At 40.0% G+C, this 25,466-nt stretch overlaps 1 protein-coding gene across 24 annotated transcripts in view; it reads left to right on the forward strand.

The window, feature by feature from the left end:
- Nucleotides 1-25,466, forward strand: part of PCDH15 (protocadherin related 15) — a 736,955-nt gene that overhangs the window by 434,080 nt on the left and 277,409 nt on the right. For all 24 annotated transcript variants that reach the window (XM_021381881.1, XM_021381890.1, XM_021381879.1 and 21 more), the window contains one exon: nt 303-368. In XM_021381881.1, the coding sequence (XP_021237556.1) occupies nt 303-368 (66 nt within the window). The remainder of the gene's footprint in view (nt 1-302; nt 369-25,466) is intronic.

A 25,466-nucleotide genomic window follows, 5' to 3' on the forward strand; every position in this document is an offset into this window, starting at 1 on the left:
TGTTAAGTTTATGCTCTTTAATCGTTAGTTTCAGAAATGGATCAGTATCTGAGATTTTAAATTCTCGGTCATGAAATTCTCCTTTGCTTTATAGAGTTTAGTCAAGGAAAAGATAAACGAAGAGCTCAGATTTTGATCCTCTGAGTGTAAATGAGCTGTAAACTGTTGCAGCCTATACATATGTCATACTTCAGAGATGCTTCTCTTCAGTATGCTGAATAAGCAAAACCACAAAACAGAAAAAAAAAAAATCAAGGTCATTTCTCTGGAATCAGAAGTAACTTCTCTTTTTATCTTTATAGATTGCAAGTTGGCCAGAACAGGTCCTCCAGCCACAATAGTTCCCATTGATGAAGAGAGTCGGAACGGTGAGTGCCCTTTGTCCTCGTGATGCAGCTGCGGTCTCTGGATGGGGCACGGAGGCTCCCACAGGGGACCAAAATGTTTGTGTCTGGCCTAGCAGCTAGGAACCCTGTGTTCTGATCTGAGAACTGGACTGTGAAAACCTCTGACAGTGAGGGATGGTGGTGGGAAGGGCAAAGGGATCCAGCTTTCTGAGAGGTGGTGCTTCTTGCTGAGAATTATACATCTTAATGTCTTTGGTCTTTCACTCCAAGCTCTCTTGTTAAAACAAGAAGCATTTTCACAAGTACTTAGACTACAGTTATTTGTAATATATGAGTGAGTTAACTACCTTGTTGCTCCTATGTCAGCTTATTTTTATCCACTGAGTTCTTATTCTTAGGACAGAAACTTTTCTGATCTCAGATTGTTTAAGCTTATACTGTGGTTAGATAAGACTTGAAAGCTTCTTTCTCTGAAGTTTGATTAGAGTGTTAATGTTGTTGTCTTTTGGGTTTCCCATGCAGCTTTTGGAAGGTTCCTTGTTTGTTGTTGTTCTTTGGTATAAGCATAAATTACAGATACCTCTAATGTGGTATGACTACTCAGTCGTGGGATTTGATGCTTATGAAATTATTGTGTGTATCACCCTTCTGGGAAGGTGTGAAATGCTCTTGAGTGGCAGATGCCCTTGATTTACACATAGGTGGTACTGGCACTTGTATAGCTCTTTTTTCTTATGTACTAGCAGCAATTGAGTTTTATATCTGAAGAATGTGGTGTGAAGAATAGTGCTAAAGGAATTAAAAAAAAAAAAAAGCTAGAGGTTGATCATAGTCATCTCAAGCACAAACAAAAATAAGGAGCAATAAGAATTTTGCATCCCACTGATCGGTACCTGGACATTGTTTCTTAGCTTTTTCATGTTGAAGTCAATGTTTATTAAATATTGAAACTTTTTTCCTACAAGAAAGGCTGTTGAATAGGATGTGATGGGAAGAGGTGTGTTTTTTCCTCAGAGCTTTACATGTGTCTGCAAAGATTTAATGTGTCTATCTCACTGTGAATTCCTATGAACCATTAATTCCCCATTAAATAAGTCAAATGGGAAGCAGAAACCTGAATTGGTGTTGTAGGTAATGGAAATGACACACCTCATCTGTAAGCCACAATATGTATTAAATTAATGGATTTTCTGGGAAGCCAGCTCTAGGATTGAAATATCCTCAGATGCTCAGCTGTCTTTATTGAAGTGGTAGGTTGCATCCTCCCCACTGCTGTGTGTGAGTGAAGGTAATGAAGGTTGGATCCAGAGCAGCAGCTCAGCAGTTGGGTCAGGGCTACTACTCATTGACTTGAAGACCTGTGGAAAAAAAGTGACTCAATTTGCTTAAGCTGATGGTGGGCATTTTAACTGAAATAGTTACAGCAAAAGATGTGGTGCAGCTAGCAGCAGCTACTTTCCTGGCATTGTATTCACCCTTCCAGAGGTCTTCTGGTTCAGTTAAAATGCTTTAGCTTGCTAAAATCTGTGTGAAGCCACACCAAGCAGTGGATACTGCAACAGAATTGCTTAAATGCACATGTGTGTGTATCAGAGAGTTAGGGACTGTTGTGATAGGAGTATAACAGAGTAACTGATGGAGTCACGTCTTACTTGAAGTTTGCTGCATGCAACTGCACCAGTCTGTTTTTTCTTCCATTTTTGGTAGTGTTCACATGCTTTGTGTTATACCTACATGCCATGTCTAGCTATGTCATTGCACTGTTGCAAAAATATGATATACTGCTGTTAACGATGCTATTTTAATATGCTTTGAAGGCTCTGTCTTTAGCTTCACTGCACTGAGTATTTCTTCTCAGCATGTGGAGTTTAATCATTACTAAATCATGTAGTCTGTGAAGAGTCTCTGCAAATCTCTTTGAGGCTATTTGGCATTTGTGCAAACACAGGTGAGCACAGTGAGCCTCAGTGGCAGGGGAGGGTTTGAGAGTATTTCAATACCTTTTAATTTTCCCACTGTTTTGGCAGCTTGGCTTCCTGAGGACACTGAGGGTGTTTGATCACCACAGACAAATTACCTTCAGTATCTCCCTGCAAAGGAGGGGGTTAAATGGGAAATAAGAAACAAGTATGCAGAGGAGCACAGGCTATGATGATGTGTATTTTTTATGCTACTGTTGGACAAATTTCCTTTCAGTTTTATTGGAAGAATGGACTTGATTGCTGAAGCACAGGCAAGTACTGTCTGCAGGTCTGGATTGTTCTGGATGCTCCCTTGCTGTTAGGAGTTTGGGTCATAGAAATCCTTGGGGAACAGTGTTTGATCAGGAAAATTTCAGCAAAAGCTGCAGAAAAGAGGACTTGCTGACTCTTGCTGTGCTTGGCTTTGAGGTGGGAGGCATGCAGCAGGCATGAGAGACAAGAGATACCTAGTTGTGGCTGGCTCCCTTTGTTGTTCTGTCAAAGTTTTCTTTTAGAGTTAATGATTTTTTTTGAATGCTCTGACCTCAAAATTCTTCCAAATGGAGAAAAATCAGCAGATATTCTATGGTTTAATAATGTCCTTTTAAGAAACACCTTTTTCTCTCATGGCTTGCATACTTGATTGCCAAATACAGAAATTACCTTCTGTATTCAGAGAAGTGTCTAATTAAGACTAAGGCTTATTTGTTCTCAATCAGCTGTCCAAAGAATCAAATTATTAGCAGCATTAGTAGTCTTACTGAGGCATAATTAATTTATATTTTCAAGGAAGGTTAAATATCCTGAATGAGTGTAGCTGTTCTTACCAGGTAAGAATACTCAGAATGAAAGAGACAAAAGGCAAGTGCAAGAACTAGAAGTTTCAAGATTTTCTTATGCTCATCTAATAAATGTTTTCAACAAGATTGAATATGGAGCATTTTGTATATCCTGTATACGTTTTCCTCTTCTTCATGTCAGCAGCTGCCTCATACATGTTGCTGCTCCAACTGCTATCTTGAGTTGTTGAAACTGTAAACAAGACTATCACTTTTTAGTCAACATCTTTGATTTAGTGTATGAATTCATTACATGGGGGAAAGAGCCCTAAATTTGTGGGTCTAATTTTGTTTCATTCATGCCTGTTCATTTTCATTTTGAAATCATATATTTTTAAGCCTTACAAAATTAACAGTTTCATAGAAAAGTCATGAATCAATTTGGTGTCTAGTGCTATTTTTGTGCCACAAATGTAAATTCTCATTTCTGGATTTTTCATGGAGGACAAATGCGTGAAGACTGAATGAGCTGTAAAATGAATGAGTTGCCTTTTCCTTTTTTTATTCATGAGCATAATCATCACCAATGGCCACTATTTGAGCAGAGCGTTTGTTAAAAATATTGACAATCCTATCTTTTAGCAATGTTTTTTTTAATCATAGAATTGTAAGAAATAATAGTGTGAAAAAGCAGGCCATAATTTGGGGTGAGATCTGGAGAGCAAGGAACGTGTGTTTTAGAAACTGATTAACTTATTCCTAAGGGTAGAAAATACAGTTAGAAAGTTGGAATTAGTAAAATGTTTTTGTGCTGTCAGCTGTCTAGAATATATCCTAACCCAGTGTTGATGCTCTTCTGAGGAGGTGAAATAGCCTTAAATTACCTTCAGGGATGAGGTGGTTTTTTTTCCCCTTGCCTTCATAGTGGACTGTCTCACCTACCTCTGTAGGTTATTCGGACTGAACGAAGTCATTTTGTTTAGCGATTTGTAGTCTGGGCACGCACATGGGCACCACATCTCAGCTCAAGTTCTATCAGTGTAAATCTCTCTCGTGGAGCCATCTTAGTGCACCCACAGGCACTCATTCAGCTGTGAGCTACTGAGCTTTGCTCACTAAATATTGAATAACTCTAAGTAATTAGCAGATCAGGCAAGATCCACAGGTCTTTCCTAGTCTTGACATTTAAAATGACCAAAATTTGGAATTTAACTCCATTCTGTAGCAGATATAAGTTTTTCTTGAATAATGGTTACGCTGTGTAATGCTGAGGCCTTTTTAAAACGCATTTGAGATTTTTTTAAAGTGGAAATTCTCATCAAAATGATTTAAAGTTTTTGAACAGCTCCTCTTTGACAATATTCCTCTCCTTTACAGCTCCAACAAAGCTGTGCAGGGGTAGGAGTACTAAATATATTTTAAGCCTGCTTAAAATCCATTTTGTTCTGGGGAGTGGGAGGTGATTGTATGAGAAATCCTCCTGTAGTAATTTCCAGACATGCTGGGTTGCACTGTGCGTTGGTATAGTTTTACCTTTTGTTTTGGCATGTATGCCCACAACAGACCAACATGCAAAGCTCTACTTTCACATTATGAAGCAAGTCATGACAAGCACTGGAAAAATCTGAAAGAAACTTATACTGAAATCTTTGTTCACAGCATGTTCCAAAACTTCCGAAAGCAGGATTTCTTTCCCTGACAAAGTTTTGAATAGAGACTGCTGCTTTCCACAACCTGTGTGCAAAGCTGCATCTTCCACTTTCTTCTGTCATGGCTGAAGGTGAGCACTGTGAAACTGCTTTGAGAGGCAAGAGTAGCATGTGCAGATCAGCCCGACAAGTTGGATGATGCATTTATTTACCTTACTTTCATCAAGCAGTACTGCTTTTACTGGTGCACAGGACTAATCTAATTTTTACCAAGTTCTCTTGTTCTGGGAGCTTTCTTCCTGTGGAAACATGATTTACATTTGGCATGCTCATCCATAAGAAAGTCTCTTTGTGATGATCGCATAGAATGGTTTGGGTTGGAAGGGACCTTTAAGATCATATAGTTTTTCTGATTTTATACCTGAATTAATTGGAGAAAATAGCATCTGCAGCAAAGGGTTAGAAGCAGCATTGCCATTCATTCAGACCCGTAAGCTGCTGTTGAAAGCCTGCAGACAAAGCTGCCTGTGCTTGGTTGGATTGGTCCAGTGAGTGGGCAGGTGGATTTACAGTACATTGGAATTAATCTTAGCTTGAGGATCTCTTTTTGAGGATAATTTGGATGCATCCCAGAGTTCACAGGTGTGGCGGGTCAGTGTCATTTAGCAGGACCTGCATTTGTGGATGGGTATCTGATAAGCTTTTTTAAGAGATTAAGGACATTAGGTTTTTAAGCCTACTTTAGTATCTGATAATGGTTGAGGGTCTGATCCACTTTAGTTCGTTTAAATGTCGTTAGACACCTGTTGATATGCTGAATAGTGTGATGGGATCCTAAATTGGCTTTCTTTTCTCTCCTGTCCCAAAAGGATTTCCCACTTTGTTTGAAAAGGAAACATTTTTTTATCAAAGCATGCAAAAACTAGATAGCAGCTAAGTGAAAAGACTATGGAGCTGCTGAAAGAGGGAAGAAAAGTTTGTGAGCAAATCCTATTGCAGTCCTTCCCATTTTATGTCCTTCTCTACAGCGTTAATTTTTGAATAACATCCCAGATTGGAGTGGGAAAAGAAGATGCACTCAGGCTTTTCTGAACCATGCTGGAAGTCTTGTAATTTTATGTAGGACTTCAGGTTATAGTGCCTGCTAGCATGCTCCCCTATCTTCCCTGGTGTGCCTCAATTTCCCTGCTGTTTTCTTGGCATGCACACCCTGTGGAAAACTCAGGATGACCTTGGGGATAGTGTGAAGTACCAGGTGAAGACACCCTTCCTTCTATGCTGCTTACTCTTCAGTAAAGCAAAATGTACAGAAACTATAGAAAATACAATGAGAAATTGAGCCGCTGTGACAGCTTCATGACGTGCTTGAGAACATCTGAAGGTCTGTTCCCTCAGAACAAAAATCCCATTACTTTCCCGAGACAGTTCTGAAAATTTACCTGCTCCCAGGAAACATCAACTCAGTTTTCATCTAAAATGATGATACAATTGCATTACTTTTTCACATCTGAATGAAAAAGTACAGCTTTGTATCACTCATTCTCCAACATGCGCCTGAAGGTGCTACTCAATAGCATAGAACCTGGTGAGCAACAAGCTGTCATTGATAGTTTCATAAGCATTGGTAACTTGTTTTTAGAGAAAAATGAAGTTGATGATCAACTCCTAACTTTTATTCTTTTATTGCTTTAATTACATTTGTTTTGCTTTGATCTTGAAATGGCAGATAACTCAGGATGTATTTTTCTCCTTCAGATTCCTTGTGTGTTTAAGCAGCAGGTTGCTCTGAAAACATTAGTAGTTTTAGCTTTCTCTGAACTTCATAACACTGAAAGAGTAACACTCAAGTTACTGCTTACATTGAACAGCAGAGTGCTTCTAAGAGCATTATAATTCAGCAAATGATGGATTTCAAAGCTTTGACTAGCTCAAGCATAAATTATATGTTGTGTATTTCATGTAGTCTCATGTGAAAACTTATGTATCCTTTTAGATTTCCAAAGTAGCATTAATCAAGCCAAATACTATCATCCACAGCTCTATGTTTTTTTATTCTTCCTTTATTCATTTGCCATTTTTCATCATTACCGGAGGTATTTTACGTTTTATCCTTCTGACCCAGTGGTTTTAGAAGGATGCAACTTGACTAAAATAAATCATCAAGTTTCAACCTTCTGCATACTTATCTGTATTTTATTAATGTGCTCCTGCTGATAATTTCCCTTTGATATACCCATCCTGTCTTCTGGAGCTGCAGTCACGGGAGTGGTGGTCAATAGTTTGGTCTCAAGGGACAAAAATGTCTTGGTGTACGTATCTGCAGAGTGACTAAAGCTGTAATTAACTGGGAGTTCCAAATTACCTTGCTACTGTTCAACAGGAGCCTGTGTTGTTTTAAGACCCAGCTTGATTCGCTGCCCCTCAGTACAGAGCTCTTGTGTACAAAGCAGGTGTTTTATTATTGTTTGGGGTACATGCAGCAGGTGCTGTGACTGTGCTACTGAATGCTTTCAGAATAAAAATTAAACTCAACTTGTACAGAGTGCGAGGCTTGTTGGGCATAAATTCTTGTTGTAGCTTAATTATTTTATGCCAAGTCCTAAATCAGCCCAAAGGTGTATTAGTTCTTTTCAGAAGAATAATTATTCGTGACTGCTGCCAGGCATTAAGTTTTATTTTTCAGGATGGTTTATGAGACCAATGAAAAATCTGGCAAATATTGCTTCTGAGAGGCACTGCTGAGCATTTGTGTTGGGCCTATTATTTTGTCACTGTCATAACAAGGTGAAGTTTAAAAGAGCAATTCAGTGATAAATTATCTTCCTCACAAGGAATTAATAGTTTTGAAAAGGGCATCCCTGAGGAAAGCAGCATCTGAGAGGAAGGCTGAACTTCTCCAGCGAATGTCTGTATTTTGATAGTTTTTCTCTGGGCTCATTCTTTTTTCCTTTTATAATTACTCATCCTGTTACTGCTCATAGTTCCCCCACCCTCAGGTTTATGCATTCAGGTATGCCTGGAGTTTCTCCCAGCCTGAGATGGAGATCACGTGCTGGTCCAGCTTTATCAGGGCTCGAAGCTGAAGACAGAGTTTTGCCCGAAGACATGTCCAAAACACTCAGGGCGGTTAAGACTTGGAACTTGCACATTGCTCCCTGTATCTAAGGTCACTTTTTACTTTCAAAAGTCATTGTGTATTTCTAGAATTAGCTCTGCTTATCTGCCATTTGTGTACATGTGAAGACAGGAAACATTTAGGGAAGTACACCTGCAGTGAGGTGTCTGTATGTAGTGACTGGAAAGATCAACATGAGAGAAAAGGCATTACAAAAGGGATGAAAGGATCAGCACGATAGAAAAGCGCTATGAAGGAAGGGAAGTAGATTGCTCACCAGTATCATAAGATTCTGGGTTGGCAGGGAAAAGCTTCCACCAAGGAGGGATCTCCAGAAAGAGATGCCTCCTCAGTGGTAGTCAGCCCTTAAATGAGGCCTAAGAGACATGGAGCCTGGCTCCACCCCTTCTGGTCACACAGGTGAATTGCCTTCACCTGTTCTCCCAGGGCTGACTGGGTCTTTCCTCCAGGTGCTTAGTCAGTGGTTCAGGCTGTGACTGAACAGTTCTCATACACTGTGAAATGGTAGACTGGGTGCAGTTGTCACATAGCTCCTAATTCTGAAGCTCAGTGGTTTTATTCTTCAGTGGAATTTGAATGGATTTGTTCTTCAGTGCAGCTGACTACAATGTCATATTTATGCCATAAGTCCAGATTTCCCTTCATAGCAAGACAGTCATGAGTCTGGAAGCATCGAAGAGAAACCGCTGAACTCGTACCATGTATGCCATGCACACTGGGCTGCTTGGGATTCATTAACTTTTCAAACATACAAGCCAGGTGGACAGTTGCTGTTTTATGTCAGGTTCCCTTCAGGCTTTGAAGAATATTGGTGACAAGTCTCTAGGTGGTGTAAGCTGAGGCTGTGCCCCAGTTGAGTGGGTTTTCTGAGAAATGTCTCATTTTGTGGAGCCATAATGTTTGTGGCTGTATGCTGTGGTGCATTTGTAATTGTTTAGCTGTATGTACCATTTAAATACTACAGGTTGTGGTGACCCTTAGAGCTTTCTGGAATTGCTTATCTGTGTGGCAATTTATCCAGAAGGATGTTATCTCTTTTCTTAGGGAGTTTGGTAGCTACAGTGATTAAGTCCTTAACAGTTGTTTGGTTTTTTTTTTTTTTTGCTTGGCCTGATGAAGAATATCTTTGTCCTTTTGGAACTTAATACTTGAGTATGAGATTTGGAAACTTTTCCAATAGTATTGCTTCTGGATAGGATGTGAGCCCAATATGTGTGCTTTCGAGAACTAGCTTTCAGGGTGAGATTTGTTGTTGTTGATCTCTAACAGATTGTGGTTAAGTTATTATTATTAGACTTACGGCTTAATCGAACACTTGGAAAAGCTATGAAGTACTGGAGCTGAAATTAAGATAACTCCTGCTTTCTGAAGTTGGCCCTGCTTGTAGTACGGGCTTGAATTAGATGGTCACAAGCAGTGTCTTCCCAACTTTCTCAGTCCGTGCATACACTTAAAACTGCCCTGTTAGCAGGTAGGATGGTTTGTTTGTAATCTGCATGAATTATTTGTATCTTTTAGGGGCATAATGTTCCAGAATCTCCTGTTTTGATTGTTAGGAAAGGAAAAAACAAGGTGAATATGCTCATTGTCTGATGGCAGTTTGCTCTTCTACATATAGCCGTAAGGAAGTCACATTCATTTTTTTTCCTTCTGCATCATTGTTTCTGAGCTGTTAATATTAAATTGATATTATATCAACAAACATTAAGCTTCAGTTTCTGTAAATCTCTCTGAACAGGTTAGCTCCTGTCTTTTGTAAACTTCTTTGGAAAGCTCAGAATCTTATTTAGAGAGACAAACTTCTGGGATGTCAGTGACCGGGTATGTCCCAGCAGAACTTTTCTTTGGTGTTTTGTGGAGTAGCTTTGAATATTAAACACTTGCTGCCAGTTATGTTTCTCTGGATTGTAAAGGACAAATGAGGAAGGAAAAAAAAAAAGAATCTTTACACTCTAGTTATTACAAATAGGGATGCAATGTTCTTTCACTTCTGAGTTAGGGTAGAATCAAGAAAGCACAAAATTAAAAAGAGCCAAGCCAGTATTATGGAAGTAATCCTCATTAGAGATCATGGCAGTTCTGTGATGGATCTTCCATGCAGTAGAAAGGGTTAAGTGTGTTTCTCTGTGGGATGAAGTGCGTGCTTGTGGTCTGAGGGAGTTTAGCAGTGGCTGTTGGACTGCCAGCCTGATGCTTCAGGTGGAAATAAAGGTGCAGTTGACTTGACGTAGTGTCTTGGATTGGTTTAGCTTCTGATACAATTTGTACGACTCTGAACTTCTGATTTATTGTTAAATATTTTAGCTAATTGGGAGTTCTGCCCTTAGAAAAGAGAATGTGAGTAAAAGTTGATGGAAGAGGACTGCCCAAAATCCAAAAAGTTAAGTTCAATGGTTCTTAGCTCACGTTGAGTATAAATGCTGTGTTGTAAGTTAAAGCATAGTTGAGAATGTTCCTTTGTTAAAGATGATTCTGATGAACTGGGAGCCTTGCAGGTGAAAGTGGGTGACTAATGGGAAAGAAGGCACACTCTCTCTTGTAACTCTTAACCCAAAATGATTTATGGTAACGTTTTACTCATCTAATGCTGCTTGGAAAATCTATAGGACATCAGTGAAGAACCTGAGCCCCTATATGCATATTTTCAAAATATTTGGTCAGTTACTGTATTAATATGAGATTCAGAATGGTATTTTCTGCATTTAAAATAGAGTCAGCAGCCTCCAGGCAAAAAATCATAAATTCAAAATATTTAGTTTTGTTTTTTAGTTGGATAGTAAAGTACAGTATGAAAAGAGGTGGGACAAGCGAAGTTCAGACAGTGGAGGAGAACTGGCATTTGAAAGGGTTCAAGGTGATGGATATCTCTATAACTCTTCTACTAATTTTAAGTTCGTAAGTCAATATTTAATCAGTATGATGATCTTCAGCTTTTCAATTTAGGTACAGCTATATTGGAATATAAATGGGATATTTGTATATATTTTTTAATTAGAATGCTTAAAATGAAGCAGCTAGATAAAAAGAGATGGGAAGTGGACAAAGGAGTTAAGAGAGAGTTTTCCCGAAGACATCAGGAAATGACAGCTATCAAAATCTAGTTGAATCAGACATTGAAAACAAATATTTTTATTTTTTTTTTCAACTGAGAGAATTAAAAGGGTATACGGCGTGGGATGGCTGCATTTGGGAGAGAGAAAGGGTTGAAAGTTGTCTAGACATTGCCTCCAACCTAAGTAAACCCTTTGGATCATAATAAAAGAGACTCATGATGAAACTGAGGCAAGGGTCCATAGAGCTGATGGAAAGGTGTGGAAGCAATGGAAGTGACTGTGTTTAGGTGGAATGAAAGTCAGTGTGCCTCAAATAGGAGGATCAGGATGAGTACGAAGGCAAACAGGATTGTCCTCCCACAATAGTGAAAGGGCTGATACATGAAATCAGAAGAGATCATGAGGATCTTAAATCTTTCCAGCTCACCAATCAAAAATGATGGAATAATATATTGCCTGTGTGTTGACTGAAGAGTTACAAATATAATATGCTACTTTAAAGAACAGAAATTTTCCTGGGCTTGGCTTTAATCATATGTTAAAACAAGTAAAAGCACACCAGGCAAAATGAATTTATAGCTCCACACCAGCTGTAACATCGTTATATGACTGTCTAGAACCAGAATTGCTGTTTAAAAAAAGGCAGGTTGTGTGCACAGTCACAAACAAATGAAGAATTTGCTGCAGAATCAAAGTGATGTTGGAGGACCCAAGCTAGTGTTTGAAAGGGAAGGATCAAGCAAAGCCGTTCTTGGGACATCTGCTTGAGGGCCATCCAGGACTTCTGTAGGAAGAGCCCACATGTCTAATCTGTTCTCCCACTTAGTGTGAGACACAGAACTGCATCTGTTGGATTCTGTAAGAAATTATTGGTGGAAATAGAGCCTTTAGTTTACACCAGCTGCTCACCAACAATCTGCACGCTGCTTTGCAGTTTAGAATATCAAAGAGCTTTATTAAAACAGTGCAATTGTAAATGACAGAACTTAGCCTTCTGTGGTCTTTTAATACAAAATTTTAAGAGAATCCAATGCCCTGATGGCAGAGAATGATCTGGCTTCAACAGCTCTCATGCAAGCTTGATCCATCCAGTAGGACCACTGCAACCCTGCCTGCTTGCTTCTGATTTTGAGGTTGCTTTGCAGAAGATAACAACCTCTTCCTTGAATGGTAAGAACTTAAGAGAGTATTCCTTTTTGTTAACAACAACGGAAGGTGTATCCTCAGATTCCTGTGCTGCTGGGTTTGCTGTGACAGGGCCTGGCTGGGGCTGCTCGTCAGCCCTATATCCCATCATGCTTCCCAGGAGGAGGAAGGTATATATCTGCAGGATTTATCCTCTTTCTGGGTGACTTACATTGCACAGAGTTGGGACTGCGCAGAGTTTTGTCCGTGGCTAAGATCTGAGAAGTGTTGCTGGAGAACCTGTCTCAGGTTTTTACAATGTTCCTTTACTTAATTCTGAATGCCTTGCACTGTTTTGAATACTGAGACTCACTTATCTCCAGAAGCAGGTAGCTGCTCTGTTGCTATATTTCTACCAAAGACAGGCAGTTATGCTTGGTGTGCATTTCTTCTCTATTGCCTGACAGCTTCTGTGGGTGCTGACAGGCGTGGTTTACAGCAATGAGCAAACAGAGGTGAAGCTTTATCTACACAGACGAGTGATCAAAGAGAATGGGTTTGTTTTCGGGTGGTGCACCCTGCTGTATTTTTAATTACTTTATTGGATGTTTCATGCAATTTCATTTCTCAAGATCCAGTGGAATATGTTAATCATCTTCTGAGTCCTGAATTACATTACTGGTGTGTTACTGAACAGTCTGCAAGGACAAAATGGGGACACCAGAGCTTGTCTTTTCCCAGCACTGGTGCTGAATAGCTTCAGATGTATACAATCATAGAATGATTAAGGTTGTTACCTCTAAGATAATCTAGTCCAACCAATATGTGCATTTCCTCTGGTTCCAATTCTTCTGGCAACTTGCTTGAGGCAAAATTTAAAATACTTGTCTTTGAAGATTAGAACTGAATGAGATTTTATTAATCCAGTCTTATCCAACTATAAGAAATTGCCCATTAAAGAAGGGGGGGGGAAAGGCCAAATAATTGGTGTTTATTGTGTGATTTTTCTATGTAGTCATGTGCTCCCAGGAAAGGTGGTGGAGACTCATTTTCTTTCTGTGGGAACTCAAAAGTGTTTTTTGTTGTTTTTAGTCAGTAAGGTAAGTAAAAGTCCATTTGTCAGCACTTTTGTCTTTGCATGTTTCAGGGAGGGAATGGTCAGTTTGCTCTTCTTGCTCTACTTAGAAGGTTTATTAAGACTGATTCTCAACAGAAACTCAACACCCTCATCAGGATTTTCACATTCGTGTCTCTAAAGGGAGCTCCTGAGGCTATTTGCCTTTCATCCTTGCCTTCATTTAGCCAAGAACAACACACTGTGCAGTTAATTACTCCTACTGCTCTTGTGAAAGCAAGGCCCTTACAGAGTAGTCCATGCACACGTTTAAGAAGGAAATCTTAGGGCTTTTCCACAGCGTCTTACAGACACTATGCTTGTTTTTTTGCTAGGCTGAACACAAAGGAATCAGCATTTTTTGTTTTTCTGCAGACCTGTGCAAAAGGTACTTACTGGGTCTTTAGTGCGTTTCTCACTCAATAGGTGCAGGCTGAGTTCTCTACAGGACCCCCAGTGGAGATCACGTTGGAGCACCACGGAGTGATGCTGCTTTTGGAAGCACAGGCCTTCTGGGTTCTCAGGTGCTCCTCCAGGCACTTACTTCATCTCAGGGTTGAGAAACTCTTGATCTCCAAGTGGTGCTGTTGGGTAGATTAACCATCCTTGCTCAGCTTTCAGTTTGATTAAATACTGTTTTTTTTTTTCCATTGAAATACCACATCATACTAGTTCTAACTACTGTATTCATTCAATTTCTTTGTAATCATTAACATTCAGTGGTAAACCATAGGTTTTCAGCCACATTTGGAATAATGACCAGCTCCGTGGAAGGCACATGAAGAGCACCTTTCTTGCACCATGCTGCAACCTAGGGAGCAGGCTTTGTTCAGGTACCAGGCTACTTTGTATACATTAAGCATTAAAGATCTTGAAAGGATATTTCTTGCCTGTTGTTGAAAGCTCTCATGTATTATTTATAAAGCAGTAGGTGGCGATTTTAACTGTTTTATGGTAATCGATAGCAGTTAGAGCACAGGATTACAAACAGTTCCTCAGCACCAGTAAATGTCAGCATGGGAGGTGTGTAACTGGGGCATGTTTTTCATAGTTCAAAACATATATGCTTTATTCAGCTTCAGTGAGTCAACATGGAGGGGCAGAGAGGAAAGAGATGATACAAACATACAGTTTTGGGAGGTTCTGCCTTCTATGTTTTACAGTAATCATCCAAATTCCATCAAATGCCGTTCTTTCAGTGAGAGGGTGTGAGATTAAAGACAGCATTTTCAGCATGTTATGTGCAGCTTCTGGGCTTCCTTGAAATCCAGGACCTTTATGCAACAGTTCTTCTGTAGTACCTGGGGATTTTAAATAATTGTAACGTGAATTGCAATTAGAATTGTTGTATGTTAATCAAAGAATCACCAAGGTTGGAGAAGACCTCTAAGATAATCCAGTCCAACTGTCCACCTATCACCAATATTTCCCACTAAACCATGTCCCTCAGTACAACATCTGAACGTTTCTTGAACACCTTCAGAGACAGTAACTCCACCGCCTCCCTGGGCAGCCTGTTCCAGCACCTGACCACTCTTTCAGAGAAGAAATATTTCCTAACGTCCAACCTGAATCTCCCCGGTACAACTTGAGGCCATTTTCTCTCATCCTATTACTAGTTATGAGAAGAGGCTGACCCCCATCTCTTGTAGAGAGCGATAAGGTCTCCTCTGAGCCTCCTCTTCCCCAGACTGAAGAATCCCAGTTCCCTCAGCTGCTCCTTGTGTTAAATCTCTGATGGTTAAGAGGAGCAGTACTACCATGGGAGTGACTCAGGTATGCAGGTTCACCTCTTGTTTCCCAAACTGCAGCACAAGTCAGTGTGCAAGTTGGTGTTGTACTTCTACTGGCACTTCTTGACTTGCAAGTGCCTTCCTCTGGAGGCAGCCCAAGTCCTTGTGTTTGGGTGTGCTTGGAACTGAGACGTGTGAAGACTTGGTAAGCCAGTGTAGTAAGACGAAATAGAACTTTAAATAGAATATTTGAACTGCTTTTAAATGGAGATGGGGTTGAGTGATTATGCCTTTATTCTCCTGGATTTAGGGTTTTTTTGCTTGAGTATCAATTGTATGGAAAAAAGATCAACCCTAGGGGAGGTCTGGGAGGTGAACAACCCTCTTTTGTATGTGTGAGCTGTTAATTTAGTTTGATAGAGCTGAAGCAGCTACACATTGATGCATCGTTATTTTACAATTTGAATGTTTCCCAATTCATTAATTTTTTATTGTATAGACAGATAGGAAATTATCATTGCCTTTTTTCAAGAGCTGGCACATTGAATATTAGGTATTGTTTTAGATATTATTATTATTGAAATAGAGTGTGGTATAGTCAAATAGGCTGTGATTTTAGGATTTGAGAAATGAATGCAAATAGAATAGGTTTGCAATCCGAGTATCACATGTATTAGACTGTACAAAGTTTGCATTGTGCTATGCTTAAATTTTGCAGGGTGGGTTTTTTGTGTGTGTAAAATAGAGGATGGTTGCATCTGATTCTAGTGTGATATTTTGGTGAGAAATGTGATAAAATATTATGTTTTGTCAGCTTAAATTAGCATTCAAATCAACTTATGTTTTCTCATACCTTGGGAAAAGAATGCTGAAGTTTGTGTCAGCTTGTGAAGGTGAAGCTGCTTGTAGAAAGAGTAAGGACATATTATGAGTTGAAGAAAGATGCATGTAGTTATTTCTGATGTATATTCTAAAATCCAGCTAGAATGAGTTGCTAGTGGGAAAACTTTTTAGCTAAGTTCCTTTGTTCTGTTGCACTTTTCTGATAAGATGGGCCATACATGCTCTCTGACAGGATGGAAATCCCATTCAGGTGCGTATGGATCACATTCAAACATCAGGAGATGGTCTGTAATAGTAAAAACATATTGTTAAGTTGTTTTAAAAAATTATGCCAGTGTTGACAAGCTGAAGCATTTAGCTAAGATGACTTCAGGATCTGAACTAATGCAGTGAAAGGCGCACCAGGAACAGGGCTGAGTTTTGTCGCAAGTATACTCAAGTCATGCCTAGCATCATAGGAGGACAATGACTCTGGCTGTCTACACTGCCAAGCACATCTGAAGCAACTACTCTTTTCCTTCCTTCAAAGAGCTGTTCCTGTCAGTTTTTGTTGTGAGGAAATAGCTATTTAATGTCACAACTTGTCAGCCTGAAAATTAAATGGTATTCAACTAAACAGCAGCAGTTAAGGAAAAAATCTCTTTGTATGCTATTACATTTCTGACCCATTGGGGCAAAAAAAAAATCGTTAGTCAAGAATCAGGACCTTTTCTCCTGTACAATCAGGAGAAAAGAATAAGGAAACAGCATTATGCAAGCCTCTTAGGGTAAACTAACATTCGGATAGTGTTATTTACATTCTTGGAAGACATAAATCTTTCAGAAATTGAGATGTTTAAGAGAATATACTGTTGAGGAATTCTGTTAAGTAATGGGTTGTAAGAATCCTTACTAATCAGTGGCTAATCAGAAGAGGATCATATAGTACACCGTAGTCAGCAAAATTGGTGTTCTTCATAACTAGTCGGTGTTCTTTATAACTGGCAGTCATAAATGAAACCGGCATTGGGGTAATTAAAGCACTTCACTCCTATATTTAACTTTCTTATGACATTTCTTATCAAAATCTTACTGATCCAGTTAATCTGGATAAGTGAAGGTCTTTGGTGTGCTTATGACATAATGGTCTCTGTGTCTGAGGAAAGACAGAACAATGTGTGACTTGTGTGGCCTGCCAGTGGTTTCCAAAAGCCCTGGTCAGCCCCGGTAGCCAGCTCTGCATACAGCCGCGCTGCTAGAGGTCAGTTATCCCATGCTTGTCTTTTAGCTGCTGTCGCTGTTTTTTCCTTCTCCTGTGTGACATTTCTCCTGCCTGATGTAGGCTGGATTGGTCGATACTAGAATGCATTGAAAGCAACTGGTTGCTTTCAGGTGGATGCTGACTTGTGCAGCGCTCTTCTGTGCAGCATCTGGGCCAAGCCCTGGAGTGTTTGTACCATTTGTATTAGCCCTAATGAGTGCCTGAGCAGGCTGAGTAATGTGACAGCTATGGAAGTGCTTTGTGAATTTTATTCATTTTGTGTCAGTCCAATTTTTTTGTAAGCGATTGCTGTCCATTATGTTAAACCCACAGAAATGGAGAGGAAGGGAGAAAAAGCCGTGAGTCAAGATAAGCCTCTCTCCCTTTCGTGCTTCATCCCATCAAAGTCATCACAATATTAGCTAAGGAAAATGAATACTCTTCCAGCTCAAGTCAAAATATCAACCTTACTGTTATACGAGTGTAAGCATGAGACAGAACTGAGAAATGAGAAAGTGCTGCAGCTGGCTGAATGGATTACAGAGCTGCTGCACCCCACTTAGAGTATGTGGAATTCCTAATACAGGGTAGATTTGGCTTTTCCAAACAGCCTTTAACCAAATTTGATTAGCTGAATAATCCACTTGCAAAAACAGCTTGAAAAGTTAAAACACTGCACTTATAAAAATACATGCCTGCCTTGCAGCTACTGTGGTGGGAGTCCAGTCTTGCTGAACTGTTGCTGTCTGCAGTGAAAGTAATCTCTACCCTGGTGCTTCAAGGCAGTGCAGATCTGATCATTCCTCAATTGCTACTCAATGAGTTGGAAAGAGTTATAAAGCACTTACCACGGTATCAAGTATTCTACGGTTTGGTCAATTGTCTGTTCTTTTCTCTCATTCCTCTTAAATAATATATATTAATTTCAACATGGTGGTTTCAAACCGGAAGGCTAGGAATCCAGTGTCCTTTTTGGGCTGTGCTGATGCCAACTGCAATAGGAGCCAGAACCCTGCTGTCATCCCTGGTACCCCTCTGGTTCCCCAGCTCTGGGCTGCAGCAGCCTTTGCAGACCATGTCCTGTCTCCAGCAGTGGTTGCTGGTAAATGCCAGAGGAGGAAAAACGGCCATAGGATGAGCCTATGCAGTGTTGGCCGTCAGCATACTTCAAGCCTGTAACTGCTAACCAGTTGTTAGTGGCCTGACCATTCCTGCTGTGGGCCAGAATGTTTCCAGACCTGGGCAGGGTGTTTACGTGTCGCTAACTCAACAACTGGGGCCTCAGCTAACTAGATCTTCATCCATGTAGCTTCTGTCTGGTTTATTTTCGTAGTATGGTAATCAACATGTGATTCCAGGCCATAGGTAGTGTAATCTTGGCAAGTTGCACCCCTTTTGTCATCCAGACTTGTAATTTTGATAAAAATACCATGAAGTTGTTTACTCAGTAATTTCTATAACCCTGTGTTAAGCTACATGCTTAACATGCAAATGTAAATGTTTCCAACTTTTATTCTGTAAAACATAGCAAAGCAACCAGATAGAGAACTTGGAGTAAAATGTGAAATAAAGGCATAAACAAAGACTAGGACATACTTCAACTTGATCAAGAGCTGTCTTTTGAAACTCAAAGTTGACAGGTCATCAGTATGGCATTATAGCAAACATTTATACTGCCATTTAGCGTGCTGCTCTGCTAGCTGGATCTTCTGATCCCATTTGAAAACTCCTCCTTATCAGTGATTTCTTTCTTCTTGAAGACTAAGAGGCCTTATAGTACTTGATGCTTGCAGGGGCATGGTTGATTTTGCAGCTGCTAGCAATATAATTCACCTTCTCCATATTAATCTATATCAATCATATTTACTAACTTATTTTATGAGGAAAATTTATGGCCACTCAGATAACATTCAGTTAAAATTGATTGCATCTCAACTGGATCCAGTGTGAAATATCTGTTTCCTGTTAGGAGCGTGGGAACATTGAAAGAGAAGATTGAAACTGTTTCCTCTAGAGGTATATAAATATCATTTAAAGTTAGGGTTGTGGGAATAAGAACTTGTGATTTCCATCTGTACTACTTAGGGCAGTGACCAAATGTCTCCCAGAAGTGCCAGTACTTAGCCAGAAGTGTTAGAGGACTGCAAGGGGAAAGGGCATCTGGGGCTCAGGCTGTGTGCACTGTGGGAGCATTGCCTGCCATTTAAAATTGTTCTAAAAGCTGGCTGCATTCCGTGGTTAGTTTTTGATATACAGGCTTCTCTGCTAGAAGCCTCTTGTTAAAGAAAACGCAGCACTGAGGATTTGGGATCAGGTCTAAGAGTGCAAGCCTTGTGTGACCTACCTGATGGTAGGGGCAGAGAGAAAGAACTAGGATCATTTTCTTTGAAGCCATCATACATTCTCCGGGGTTAGTCTGGTGAACGTGCTTCCATCAAATGAAGATATCTGCTGTTATCATTGGGTGCACAGTGTGCTGGAACGAGCTGTTATGTGTGTGATCTGCCAAACTGCTCTCAGTGTGAACTCTCAGAAAATCAGCAAGGGGGCTGTGATTGGAAGATCCACGTTTCCCGAGTATATTTACTGATAAGACTTGCGGCATAGTAAAAGATAGCAGAATCCAAAATGGATGGAGAAGCTGTGTAATATTCCTTTTGGCACCCTGTCTAAGGTGCTTCATCCAAGTGGTCTCCTTATAAGAGGGGATGAGTGACCCAAAATCGCATGAGTGGCTTCCAGACTTTCCATCTCGCTGCCATTGCTCATGTACTGGAAAAAGGTGGTAAAGGAAGTGATACAATTGAGCTGGCTGCTACCATTCATCTTAGGTACTTTGGGCTGATGCAGAGGATATAGATGGGTAAACTCATGTTTTTATTTTCATAATAAGACAAGGTAAATAGCCAGGAGGCAGATAATGTGCTCATCAGTGCCTCCAGAACTTCATGGCTGTTCTTGGCTCCTTTTAACGGTTGTCTTTTAAGACAGATTTAATTTAAGCTAAAATGCCATCTGAAGGTGGAAGCCCATGAGAAACTTGAGGGATGAATGGTTTTGACAAATAGGCAGTTTGAGGAAATTCATCTTCTGTGGTGGAAATCACTGAAAGTCTACTTCCTTAGACAGGGATAGGGAAGAATTTGATTAACTTCAGGTAGGAAATAAAGAAGAAGTGCCTTAGGAAGTATGATTTCATTCTGATTAAACCAACCAGACCAAGACCAAGTAGGCAAAATTTTGTATTAATGTTTGAAATCTTAAAAACTATCATGGCTTACTGAAGTCTGTGTGCTTTGGACAATTGAAATTACTGCTGTAGCATATGCATCAGAAACCTGCTGGAAGGTAGAAAATTGATGGGCTTCTAGCAGCCAAGAGCATATGGCAAGAGTGATAAGGTGTGTTGGAGCCCTGAAGAACGCATGGATTTATAAAAGGTAAATTACATATCAGATACAGTAGTATCTCCATAGACAATAGCCTGAATGAGAAAAGAGCCTGTCCTGTAGCATGAGGCAGAGAAATCATCCCATTGGCCTCCTGAGCAAGGCATGGCAACTGTCAACATGCTGCATTGTAACAGTGGCTTTAATGAACTCACCTATGGTGTTCTCATAGAAGTCAACAGTAATTTAGATCTGTAGGGTAAGAAATGGCAGGAAAAGCTGTTTTCCTGGCAGGTTGTGTGATTAAGCAAGCAGAACTTTATTGTTGTGGCTCATTAAATTGTGACACCCAGTGCCACAAACTGTCGAAAAAAGAAGTGAGCACAAAAATGAATTGGTCATGGAAGAGCATCTGTCCAGTCTCCTTTGGGGATTAGTTCAATCTGTTGGGCCAGCTATGGTTGCTGGCTCTGGGTTTTCCTGAGCAGATGATTGCAGGAACCTCAAAAGTAAAGCAGAGACTTTCACTTGCACCTAGTGAGTGAGTCAGGTATTTTCCTAAATTTCCATACTAACTACTGTTGCAGGAAAGCCACTGGGACATGTATGTTTGACCTGGCCTTAACCTGACTATGCTGAGAAGTCTTGTGAGCTGGTGTGTGTGTGGGACCTGGCCCTGGGCCAGCTTCAGGACTTTTCTGGAAAGCTTCTTCATCAGTAGGCACTGCCTGCCCAGTTAGTTCTATCTGTTGCATGGTCCAACTCCACCTCCATGATCCACTTCTGCACATCTTCAGAAAGAGGTAGAGAAGGAAGAATGCGGGAAGGAAAAAAGGGCAGATACTACTCTGTTGGAACAAAAAAAAAGTCATAGGTTTAATATTTATGGAATGGCTTTTCTTATGTTTGCAAGAGGGAATTTAAATACCAACTCTCAGGATAAAAATAAGACCACATAAAGAAGTAGGTGGGTGGTTTTTACTGTGTCACAGTGTGCTTGATAATTTTATGCTGGAAATGAATGGTATGTCCCAAAGCTTCAGGCAGTAACGGTATGAACCCACATAATCTTGGCTGCTGTAGCCAGGACTCAGGGTTATTCCAAGATAAATGTGTAAATCCAACATAATCAGCCAAAGTCTTCCCCTGCACTCTTAGTGCCCCAGAACCATCTGCGAGGCACTTCCTTACGCTGGGGAGCTTGGTGCCTCTGGCGCGTTTCCTTTATCCCTTCTCCTTGTGATGAAAATAAACTATTTGTTGAATACGAACAACCACCCTCTATGTTAATGGAAAATGTGGTTAATGGACCCAGCTGGGCACTTAATTTTATGCTGTGAATAGACAATGAGCAATTGGCTGTTAGTTGCTTGTTGAATGTATAAAATAGGTAACCACATACAGTACAGTTTAACTTCACAATGTGTGAATTTCAATTTGCAGTTAATATGAGGGCTGCTCCAAAAGTAGTGCCTCCTATTCTATGATGTTGGCCCATTAAGCAGAGACTTTTCATCAATTGGCATGGATGAGTTTGAAAAGTGAACTAGCACTTCTGAGGTGAGACAATACCACTGGCTGGCTGTGGCTCTGTGCTCATTCCCCCCACCCCCCACAGAGGGGCTCTGGGTAACCATCAGTGGCCTGTACAAAGTGTTTGTCCACACAGAATGCTGTTGTCTTGTACGAGGCTTTCTGAATTTGAAAACTTTGACTTTCCTGTTTGCTTCTCTGTGAATATAAAAGAATGTTACTGTTGGTTTTCACAACTTCTCTTTGAGTAAGATACCTGATGGGTGAGAATAATGCCTCCAAGCCTTTAGGACTTGTGAAGAATGGCCAGTAGCAGGAAAAAATAGATATGCACATAGATATGCACAACTTCTCTTGTCCTGTTTCATAAGACAGGGAAATTTTATTTGGAGCAGGGAGAGAAAGAAATTTATCAGCAAAAGCTCTGTCAAATCAGCCTATTTAGAAGAATCATATGCTTTGAGGAAATAGTTAAAAGACAGCACCAAGTTATTCTCTCTGAACTGTTCTTCTCATACTAAAAAATACATTCAAAAGAGCAGTCAGACCTATAATTGAGCAAGATTGTACGTGGATGTTTGTGAGAGTTGTGGTAATGAGCGAGGGGTGGTCTGGCAGGGTGAGGAGAAAGGTGCAAGTGAGGAAAAATATATTGCTTTTTCTTAGTGTAAAAAGTCACAAACAGGGTAGAAAAGCTGCTGGCTGGTGCTTTTGTTCATCCACAGACTTTGCATAGTGACTGCCATGGGTTGTAGTAGGGACTTGGAAAGCTGTGGTGTGCCTCAGTTACATTCAGGTCATTTTCATCACAAGATGATACAAGCACGCGTAACCACATCTGTATGCCAAACTGCTACTGACAAAGGAATTCATGGAAAAAGAGCTACATGCATATCTTTGTAGGTTTTCTGTAGAATTTCTGGTTAAAATGAGTCAGAAGAAAGCCATCTGCAGAGAAAGCAGACTTTGCTTGATGAATTGCTGGTGGAATTGCTTGCTTTAAGTTGGACTAAGAAATCATTGAAGAAGCTGCTCCCTGTGATCACATTTTCTTTCCACGTTCCTGCAGCTGAGACTGGAGCCATATCCTCTCCAGTATATTATGGAACGTTTTGGTGGCTACTACAGCAACTGCTGATACAGGAAACTCTTTAACCTTTGACAGTATCTGTATGATTTGGCAGCTTCAAGTGAACAGGCCACTTAACACTGTAGCAAATTAGACAGAATGTTTCAAAATAGGCAGGACAAGTTATTCCTGCTGGAAATGTCTGTATGTAAGCAAAAGTCCTAGAGCAGTGTAAAGCAGGTGGAAGGGAGGAAAGTTTCCTTTGAGAATCTGTGACAGATGGTTGCAAAGATCTGTTTGCAAGCCCTTTCATAGACAGAGTGAGATTAAGAGTGACAGGGAGAATTAGATTATTTTCCTGTGAATAATATATTTTGATGTGCGTGGGTAGAATTTGACAGTTCTTTGTCCAAAGAAATAAATAAACTTTTACATTATTCAAAAATTCTTCCAACTTCTCTACTGGAAATAAGGCTAAATCTGGAACTAGCTGCTGGGTTTTTTTGTTTGTTTGTTTGCCCTTGTACGTAAGAAATTAAAAAGTAACCACAAACCAAAGCAAACTTTCAATGCCCAGAATGAAATGTTCTTATTTTGAGATTTAAACGTGAGTTTCTGGCTCCCTCCTTGCCAGGGATGTGTAAGGTATCCCACCAGTTTTTAGAAGAACTGGAGGGGTGGTTGGTTTTGGTTGTCTGATGGGTTTGGTTTGACTGCCACCAAACTTGAACCAAAAACAAAAGGGGAAAAAGAGTACTATTACAGTTTTAATTCTGTATAGATAAGTTATTGAACACTGGAACTGTTCATACTCATGAATAGCACCTCAGACACAGCAGTGACTGGAAAAACTCCTTTATGGTCAGTAAAACCACCAGATAAGAGATCTGAAATCTGTCCCTCCTTTGATCCAAGGAACAATAGTTCACAGCAGTAAATAATGACTATGAAGCACAGGTACAGCTCATTGGAACCTGCATGGGACGGTTTGTGCTTGAGGCTACCCAACACTTTCCTGTATTGACTTGAGAACAACATCTTCAAAGTTTTGAACAAACTTTCTGTAAAGGTTAACTGGGATCTACTCAAACATAGTGTTTTGATACTGCAGTATTCAAAATATTGTTTGTAACGCCCAATCACTGATCGCCTTTCTTGTGAAACAGAAGGCAGATTTATCTGCAGCCCCAACTTGAGTTACTGCAGCTTGCTCAAACAGCATCTTTCAGCAGATGAAGAATTACAGCTTTTCAGCGAGGAAGTTGTTTCTGTACAAATGACGTCTATGACATGCTCATCTTGCATTAATTGATACTTTCAATCCTGTCATTTCCCCAAACCATCATCTCCAATTAATTTTTTTCCAATATCCTTTGTATTTGATCTGGTAAAATATATATATATATATATGATGATACAAAATGACATCCAAGTGGGATTTATCAACTTTTAAATATATATGATTGCATATGTATCTGAATATGTATGTATTTGTAAGTTGATAGAACTCACTTGGATGTCATTTTGTTGCATCATTGCAGCAGACACAGCCCAAGTGACATTCATACCAGAATCTGATGCCTAGCCATACTGTGCAATTCTGAGTCTTCTGGTATCTAAAGATATTTTCATTTCCCTTCTGGGTATTCATCTTCATTCTGCAAATGACCCTTAAGCAGTTGCCAGGCAATGGTAACTCAGAGTTTGAATTGAGCCATTTCTTGGCTTGAAGAATGACTCACTGTAATGGCTTTTGGTTGATTTGTGTGTCATCGGTGTTCAAATTTGAATCAAGTTGTTGTGCACTTGTGCACGCAAGTGTTGTCTCACTTTTTCCATACAAACTGAAAATAGCATTTTGCTTTGTTCTGGGCAGAGGCAGCTGATACCGTTGGATCTGGGTAGACAGATGAAAAAGTCTTTAACATTTATTCTCTTTCCAAGTATTCCTAATATAAGGCAAACCTAATTGCCACTATAGAGAGATCATCTAGCCCCAAGTCTTGTGGGATTTATCCAGGAGCTGTGTTGGCCACCATTTCCTTCGCTCTTCTAACATACATTTCTTTGCAGCCTTCCTAAGAAATGGCTTGTGGTCATTTGACTGGGTTTTCTTCAGCCTTAAATTTTATTTGTGCAATTTTTATGGCCTATTATTCGCCCATGAGATTAACATCGTTTTCTGCAATTCTTCATGAAGTTAGTGTATGTTGAGGCATTCTCCTTCCTTCAGATCACTCTAACAGACTTATCTTGCAATAAATCAATAAACTACATTGATACTGTCTGTATGCCATCAAGTCAAACCAGGTCATGTAAACTTATTTATGCAAATGAAGATTATTGTCATCTTTTTCCTGATACAGTTTTACAGGTCAGTTCTAGCTTGAGCGAGGCTTTCCACTTTGCAAAGTTTTTCTGCCAGACTTCTGACTGTTGGATCGATTATCTGCCCAATTCCTCTGCTGTGCAATAGGTAAATAGCTTTGCATGGC

This window comes from Numida meleagris, unplaced genomic scaffold (genome assembly GCF_002078875.1).
Source record: "Numida meleagris isolate 19003 breed g44 Domestic line unplaced genomic scaffold, NumMel1.0 unplaced_Scaffold119, whole genome shotgun sequence".
NCBI lineage: Eukaryota > Metazoa > Chordata > Aves > Galliformes > Numididae > Numida > Numida meleagris.